This window comes from Neolamprologus brichardi, chromosome 20 (genome assembly GCF_056152115.1).
Source record: "Neolamprologus brichardi isolate AB-2024 chromosome 20, ASM5615211v1, whole genome shotgun sequence".
NCBI classification, from domain to species: Eukaryota; Metazoa; Chordata; class Actinopteri; order Cichliformes; family Cichlidae; genus Neolamprologus; species Neolamprologus brichardi.
In genome coordinates this window covers 1,190,355-1,199,032 of record NC_142123.1, presented here as the reverse complement: position 1 = coordinate 1,199,032, position 8,678 = coordinate 1,190,355, and the positions used below count along the sequence as shown (strand labels likewise).

General features: G+C 46.4%; 1 protein-coding gene across 1 annotated transcript; it reads right to left on the bottom strand.

The window, feature by feature from the left end:
* Positions 1–6,173: 6,173 nt before the first annotated feature.
* On the bottom strand, positions 6,174–7,628 carry LOC102788125 (adenosine receptor A1). The gene is made up of 3 exons (XM_035905491.2): positions 7,263–7,628; positions 6,724–7,187; positions 6,174–6,605 (listed from the first exon to the last, which is right to left on the bottom strand). The coding sequence occupies exons 1-3, from the start codon at positions 7,598–7,600 to the stop codon at positions 6,433–6,435; spliced, it is 975 nt and encodes a 324-aa protein (XP_035761384.1). The 5' UTR covers positions 7,601–7,628; the 3' UTR covers positions 6,174–6,432.
* Positions 7,629–8,678: the final 1,050 nt, after the last annotated feature.

Sequence of the window (8,678 nt, the reverse complement as noted above, 5' to 3'; positions counted from 1 at the left end):
CGTGTTTGACTCTGTTTTGGTTGTACGCCGCTGACAGTAATGCAAGTCTGCTGCTGGTCTGTTTCGGACCTCTTTGCTGTTGGTGTGTTTGATATTGTCGTGTTTTCTTTGCGCGTGTGTGTTACAGTGGCTGTGTGTGAGCAGACGTCCCTCTGTCACCTCGTGTACGGACAGACGCACTCACGCCAGTAGGAGGGGATTGTGGGAAGGGGGTGTAGCTCTCAGAGGGTGTGCTCTACTCCTCTCTTTTCCCTTCTTCCCGCCATCACGGCCCTCTTCTCCTTCAGTCCTCCGGCCCAGCCCGCCGCTCACTCCAGGCTTCAGGTATTTTCCTTTTATTAATCCTGTGACACCTTTTCCCTGCAGTCTGTCTCCCCGAGTTCCTGTCGCCCTGTTCTCTGTCCTTTATCGTGGTCTTTCTCCTAAACGTTGTCTGTTGTTATCGGTTGCCACGCCGCACTCTCCTCGGCGCCATTTTGGCTCAATGTACATAACAGGAGAAACTTTTCTAGAGCTCAGAGGGACACTGCGAGTCCCTGCTGACAGTCTTCTTTCCCCTGGTGTCTGTGTCTCTTTCTGTCTTAACCTGAACCCCTCTTTGCTGCAGGACAGCAGGCTCTGACGGGGGGTCCACAGTATTTTCTGTGGTTTTCTGTATTGAACAGGTGTCTCTTTGGAGACGGGTAAGAGGGACGACAGGCCTTCTTGGTTACTTACTGACCTCAGAGGGTTGTGTGGTTGTAAGCTTCAGGTTAGTGTAAGTATAGGTGCTAACCAGTGTTGAAGAGCTGTTATGGGACAAGTGAGGCACAAATCTCTTATCATCCGGGGCCATGGCGATAGAGGTAATATAAGGACAATATTTACTTCCTTTGTTTCTAGCCACTGTAAATGTCCGATTATGGCAGAAGTTTCACAGAAACATGTTTGCTGGTGCAGTTGTGTATCCAGTTTTATGCTTTTTCAGTCTAGAGTTCGGTAGCTGCTACAACACTGCGTCATTGACATCTTTATATACTTTTCAGAGGAAGCATTGGGCAGAAATGAAACTGACAAATGTTTTTGTTTTATTTGGTTTTGTTGTTGTTGTTGTTGTTTTTTTACCAACGGTTACCACATGAGAAGAAGAAACTTAAAGATGAGCGGTAGCATTTATGTGACTGGTGTGTATTTAGGCAATATGTAAAATTGTCGTATATAAGGGTCATTTTGATTACAGCTGTATGTCAGAGACCAGAACACTGCACTTGAATTAGACAAGCGACCGTGCATATTGACCAAGTTTCAATAATTTAACCAAATTTAGTTGGTCAGATGAAATATCTGCTTACTGTACATGTAATGAGGAACCTGACTGGACAACTTTATGCCAGTGCTGCATATTGCATCTAAATAGGAGTTGGTGTTAAAATGGCGCCTTCGTGCCACGTGTAAACACGAACACTATCAGACCTTTTCATCATATCCCTCACAATTAGCGGCTATGCTACTCTGTCAAGTCTCTATTTTTTCTGAATGCTTATCTTTTGCATAAAGTGGCAAATGGCTGCATCACAAATGTAAACTAGTTTTTTGTTTGTTTGCTTTTTGGATTTTTTGCACATCAACATGTGGTACTGAAGAAAGACGAACGTTAAGAGGAAAAAGTGCTTGAAAAAATATAGAGATCAAAAGTTACAGAGATAGAAAGAGAGGTAGGAGTGGGAGTGCTCTTTCCCCGCCCCTCTCGTATCCTCAGATGAACTTATCGTGTTGCCTCATAATGCTTCTGAGTTTTTCTCCTAGAGGCAGTCAGGCTTACTTCCTTCATTCAGCCTCGACATAGCTGATTGGCTGATATCTTGGCTGACCGACCGCGGTTTGGAGCGAAGCAACAGGAAGTTTCTCTTCTCGTGCAGGAAGCTGCAGCTGTTTCGTCCTGACATACACTGCTTTGCACTTTTGCACGCATTCTCTTTGTGTGCATGTGCACAAATATGCACATGCACACACGCACACATGCACTGGCTTTGAAAGGGCATACCTTTCCAAGTGTTTGTGATTATATGCTGTATACGTGCATGTACAGTCTGCACCGTGTGGCATTTGTAAATGCTCTAACATGTGGGCGTGTAGCGACATGCAAGGCCAGGATTCTGAGCTATCAGAAACATTTGAAACCATGGTAACCACACATCTCATTAGCACATTAGCAAAAGCATAGACAAGTGGAGATGAGAGGACAGAGAAAGTAGATGGAGAGGAGGAAAGCGACCTTCTCGTCTTTCAGATTTTCTTCATTCGGAGATTTTAGACACACACTAGTCATTCGAGTCTGCAGATTGGCTGCTTGGCCTGTCAGCCATGGCTCCTTGTCTATATGTGTATCTATGGGTCAGGTTGTTGTTGGAACCTGATAGTCAGCACAGTGACTCCCATATGCTCTTGGCGTATCTGGGTCATATATCTTTTCCTCAAACAAACTGTCCAGCATGTTTATCCAGCGCTCAGGCTGACTCAACATTTGTCTGTGCAGCCATCTACTGCACACTGATCGCAAAAGACTGGAAGCCTTTTCATTTAATTACCATTCATCTAATCAAGATCAGCTGAGCTCCTTTAATGCCCACAGTTTGAGCAACTGCGCTGTGTTGTCTGTACCAGTGTACGGTTGTGTTAGTACACACATATGGCAGCATATCTCTGCATACATGCGAGCATGAGCTCTGTGTTGTGCCTAGCTAATGAGGATATACAGAACATCAGAGCGGGCACCACGCCAGGTGGGATGGTAGAGGCTCAGTGCTCCTTCGTCCTTTAATGCAGGCATATAGCGCTCCTGAGAGAGTGGGAGGATGAAAGCTTGTGTGATAAAGTCACCACGGTGCTTTTAAGAGGATCAGTAAGAATGGACGTTAGCCGAGGAATCGGTCGGGGAATTCTTCACTCTGCCATCTATTGTGGCTCACTTCCTCCATCAACGCCACCGCTCCTCCCCCTCTTTAACCACCACCTCCACCTCCTTACTCCCCTTATTGAAATTCTGCCCGGCACACAGACTCTGTCCATTCTTGGCACAAAGCTCAGAGAGCGAAACACACAAGAACCTGTACCAATCGTCTGGTGCCCGTTGTGTCTGTGCCAAACATTCGTTCTGTCTCGCGGACCAAGGGACCGGGCGAGCCAATAGGTGTTTTCCTGCCTCTGCTTCCTGCGGTAATCTGCTCCAATTTTGAGGACTTTTGTTGGCAACCGGGTGTGCTGCGAGCGTTCTGAGAGTCGATAATTAACCCGCGTGTTTACGTTGTTTGCATCGGACGAGGAATAAATCGCCCGGTGGGGGACAAATACTGAATCCTCCCGTCAGAGGAGAGGAGCTGAGGCTGGTTTCCATTATGTTCTTAATCCTTTTTTTCACATGGGGGTCTGTTTGTTTTAATACGGAGACGGGAAGTTTGTAAAACCTGGTTCCCTTTGCTCGCCGCTTTAATGGCGTTTGCTCTTTGTTTGACACTGATGTTTAGAAAGAACGAAGAATGGCGTGGTCAACATTAAACCATCCATTCTGATTTTAGTCTGTGGTCCACAAAAGTCCACTTTGCCTTCTTTCTAAAAACATAATGAAGGCAAAGTGTTTCTTAAAAAGGCCTCCCAGTTTGTAACTGGTATAAAAAGACTTTATTCTGTGAGCTTTATAGAGTAAAGTGATGCCAAAGAGCTCAAACTGTCAGAGGGTTTGGAAACCTTAAAATACACGTGTAACTGTCACCCAGAGAAGGATGACGAGGCCGGAGCAGAAAAACATCCTGGTCACAGCAGTCGTGTTATCAGAGGGTACGAGTGGACGAGGCCCACGTTTCTTGGCGTACGCTGAAAACCGCCGCTGTGAATTTACAAACATTTAGCCGTGATTCTGCTGTGACAGATGCACAGCTGACAGGCAGATGGGATTCACTCAGAAGGCCAGATTTCTCCAAGTTCCTTCAGCCGCCCCACAGACGAGAGCTGTTATCGGGACATACGTACCTGCAGACGACGGCGCCCGGCGGCCTGCACGTGACCGACCGAGTTCGGCCTCAGTGTTTCCAAAACACTCGACTCCAGTTTTGCGCAATTAACCCAGAAAGCACAGAACTCCCCACAAGCATTTATTGTGCATGTTGTCATACTCGGATGTTAAATCTTCATTAACTCGACCCGTTTCTCCGAGAACACTGCGTCGTCTCAGCCTCCGAACACGGCTGCAGTCAGGGGACGTTTCTTGGCGACTGAACAGAGCTCGTAGATCTGTCACTGGCGTGGTGACAGCGTTGGGCGTCACGCCAGCGCACCCCCACCCATTCTGTCTGTCTGGTCTTCTGTAGTCAGTCTACTGCATGCTAACTATAGGCTGGTCTGGACCAAGTCTCAGGGGTTGTATGCTAATTTATGCAGGCGGTGTACCTTCTAACCTCGTCTCTGTTAGTCCGAGGCCCCGGTCTGGCGTTTGTCTGCCCCTCATTAACCCCGCAGTCGCTGGCATGTCAACCTGAAGTGCAGGAAGCTAATCTTCATCTCATGTTTAGCAACAGTTTAACTGTTCATGGCTGAAGGAGAAGCAACGACTTCCCAACTGAATCAAACTTTAACGGAGCATAAAGCCTGCTGCTCTGTGAGGGCGCTGCTGAAACAGTACACGGACAGGGACACGCTGCACGCCATCGTCCAGCTGTCTGATAAGTAAAGTTAGAGTTTCCCTCGCGCTCCGTGATAGAGTGTCGTCTGGCTCTTTTGGCTTCGCCTCAGTGTTGGCACAGGACTGACTCTCCATCACTCCCGATAGAGCAGCTGTGCTTTCTTCATCACGGTGCAGCAAGCTCACGAAAACCCTAAAAGGTAGACCCCTACAGCGTTTTAAAGCAGAGCTAAAATGGCCGATGTGCAGGACGCCATTTTGTGTTTCGTTGTTGTGTTTTGGGGGGCAGAAGCCCAGCTTTGTATTCAATGAGAGGCAGCTGGTGGAAGCCATATTTGCAGGCATCTGTGTGTGTACCTCCGTCTGAGCAGCAGCCTGCGCAGGGATAGCCGCTGGAATGAGCTCAGTTTTTGGCGAAAACGGAGGATTCCTGGCACAGAATCGAGCAGCTCGCTTTTTTTCTCTCTTTCGATCACATGCCAGAGTCTCAGGAAGCCCGTGAGTTGTTTGTTGGGCTTTCACACATCAGTGCTCTCACTTTCCGTCGTCCACTTACCGTTAAATTTGTCTCTGATTTATTTTAATGGGACGTGTTTCTCAAAGACGTTACAGAGAAACGGGGTCGAGCGTGAGGATGTGCAAATTCAGGTCTTCTTTTGTTTAGAAGCGATAAATGTTTCTCCAAATGTTGGCAGTTGGAGACTTGTTGGCGTGAGGCGTGAGCACTTTCACTCGTACCGATTTTAAACCAAATAAAACAGACAAAATGCAACGAGGCTCCTTTTTGCAGAGGTTGAATTTCAACACAATGTGAAAAATGTAACTTTTAAAAGTACACGAGAAGAACACTTGAATAACCAGATGCATGTCAGTGAGTTAGTTAATATTACTGAGCGCTTTCTGTCTTTGTGCCGTTGCAGGAAGAACACCTTTGTGGATCTTGGATGTTGAAGCAGCGTGGATGCTGTCCTTGGAGCTGAGGTAGTAGATTGAATAGTTGTGGGGTTGTGTAACCTCTTTTTTAAATAACTATACAATCTACTGTCTTTCCCAAGAGACAGCCGAGTCAGCCACTCGCCGACTGCCGTCTCCAAGCAAAAACACGAGCTTTCTTATTCTTGTTCTCACGTCGAGCAGGTAAATAGGCCCAACATTTTCAGAAAGGTGAACCTGGGGTGTGTTTGACTTGGGCTCTGACAGGGTGAGGTAGTAGGTTGTATAGTTTGGTGGGTGGGACTGCACCCTGCTCAGGTGATAACTATACAGTCTATTGCCTTCCCTGAGGAGCTCACTGCACACTGAGGAACATACAACACGTGCTCATGGCTCAAGTATGACGTTTATTGCCAGATATAATAAAAAAGGAGGAAGACACGCAGGATGATTAGTGTTGACTGGAAGTGTTAACTTATGTGCTTTTAAAATATGTACATTTTAATAAAGTCACATTTGTCTTGAATAAGTTCAAAAATCAGTGAATGGCAGCTTGAAATTATTGTCACACACTGCAGTTGTGTCGTCGAACAGGAGCTGTGCCGTTTGTTAGTGTGTGCCGCCCTCTAGTGGAGACACAGGAAATTGCTGTCTGTAGAATAAAGTTTGCACAAATATCCATAAATGGAAATCACACTCAACCTCCCCCGGTCTATGTGATTCGCTTTAATAAAGCTTTACATGATGGTTGAACACAGATTCTATGAGTAGATAGAAACTTCCTGACAAAGTCCCAAAGGCTCCGTATTGGAGACTGGTCGTCCATCTTTATCCAGATGTGCATGTTAATGGCTCAGCTGCATGTTAATGATCTGCGAACCTGCTTTTTCCCGATGGCAACAGTTTAACCACGCAAGGAAGCGCCTCCATAACTGACCGTAGGCCTGCTGGATCTTTGGGATGCGGCAGGCATAGATCACAGGGTTGACTGCTGAGTTGGCGTGAGACAGGAGAATACCTGCAACATTTGCATTGGCTAGTGTTACATTTCACAGCAAGTGGGGTTAACGAGTCACATGCTCTCGAATATTTAACAACCAGCTGCAAACTGCGTAAGAAAAAGTACTGTCACCTGCCTGTATAGAGCGATCCCTGTGTGACAGCCTGAGGGCCTTGAAACAACAGCAGACAGTTCATCAGGTGGAGAGGAATCCAGCAGCCAGCAAACAAGATGAGGACGAGAGCCAGGGAGCAGGCCAGCCTCTTCTCCCTGAGCAGAGAGGCCTGGGTCTGAGGGCAGCTGTCCTTTAGACGTCCCTGTAGGCTCCAAAAGATTCGAGCGTAGAGGAGGGTCATGACCAGCAGGGGGGCCACGACACATCCGAGAAAGTTGAAGTAGACCATGAAAGGGAGGGAGATAACTGAGAGGAAAGTGCACGGCGGACGGATGAAAGACGTGGACGATGTGTTGGTAGAATCAGATGCTGGGGAGGAGTAATTGTGCCAGCCGAATAGAGGAGTGAAGCCAAGGAGACATGAAAGTATCCAGCAAACAGACACGCCGATCCATGTGTGCCTTTGTGTGGCCAAGGCTTTGTACCTGAAAGAGGGATACAGCACAATAAACCTGCAAATATCACAGTGTTTACAAAACAGGAGACCCAGAGTTCCTCACCTGAGTGGTGTGTGCAAGCGCAGGTATCGGTCCACAGCAATCGCCAGCAGTGACAGCACAGATGCCTGCGTCAACACCAGCACAACACAGCTGAGAAGCAGGCACAACTCAGGGATTAGACTCACCCAGCCATCCAATAATACTGCAAGGGGCACAGCGGCCACACCCACAAGGAAGTCAGCCACCGCCAAGGACACGAGGAAGCAGAATGTTGGTTCCCGAAGGGAATCCCGGACACCGAAACACACAGCACACATCACCAACACGTTACCAAAGCAACACGCTGCAGCAATAAGCACTTCTAGTACTGTGTAGGCCACCCAGCTCCACGCAGCCATTAGAGCAAGACGACCAGAAGCTGTCACGAACAACAGAACAAGTTTCCTCGAAGGCAGCTGAGTAACATCAACACATTCGATGGTTTGTCTGTTGCTCCTTTTGGCTTCAATTTAGCAAAAAAGGCACCGAGCTGATACTTTTTATATGCGAACATGCATGCGCTTGTACGTGCACAAACAACAGGCATGCACTCCATGGAGACGCCATCTGTATTTCATCAGTAAGTGAAGAGCCTTTCCCTACTCCCAATAATGTAAATGTGGCTTTTCCACAAAAGGGGTGTGTTTCGTGCTTCGCTCGAGTTGCAGCAAGATGACATTTAAAAGTTCTCAGTTACGACGAGTCCAAGTAGAGATGTATCCTCAGCAAAACGTAGCGTATCGAATGAATCAAAAGCGAAAGCTTTCATGCAAACAAAGGTCCCATAAAGGTTTTTAATGGCATATAATGGTTATATTTATTACCTGAGTTACTATTACAGTTGCATTTTACTCTGAGCCTCACAGCTTACGGATAAAAATCAGTCTTTATTAGTGGAGAGAATGATCTACAAGAGTTCATCATCTATGAACTCAATTTTGACAGTTACATTTTAAGCCACAAGGTACTTGGTAACCGCAGGAAAGGAAACGTGGATTTCAGGAAAAGGTAGAATTTCTTTTCTTTTGGAATGAAAGTATCGAAACAGGTCAAAATCATACAGAAATAAATACATAAATACACCAAATGAGTCACTTTTACTACTTGACATTGTAAATGTGGCATGAAGAAACTACTGGAACCAAACCTGTGAGTGTGCTCTATAAATCACGTTTGATTTGTGGGCTTTTAGGATTGTATACATATGGTACTGTTGTTTATTTAACTTGGGATTGAAACTCAGTTTGGCAGCTTTATAGAAAAAAAAAGTCTATTTCTCATCAAAGTTTAGTGTGTGCATGTGTGTGTGCAGACTTTTAGATGTCACTGATTAACACGTCTGTTTTTAGTGGCGGTTTTTCACTGCATGCTCACTTTGCATACAGTTTTGGCTGTGGGTGCAGGTCTGTCCATCCATATCTGTGTTTGCTTCAGTTT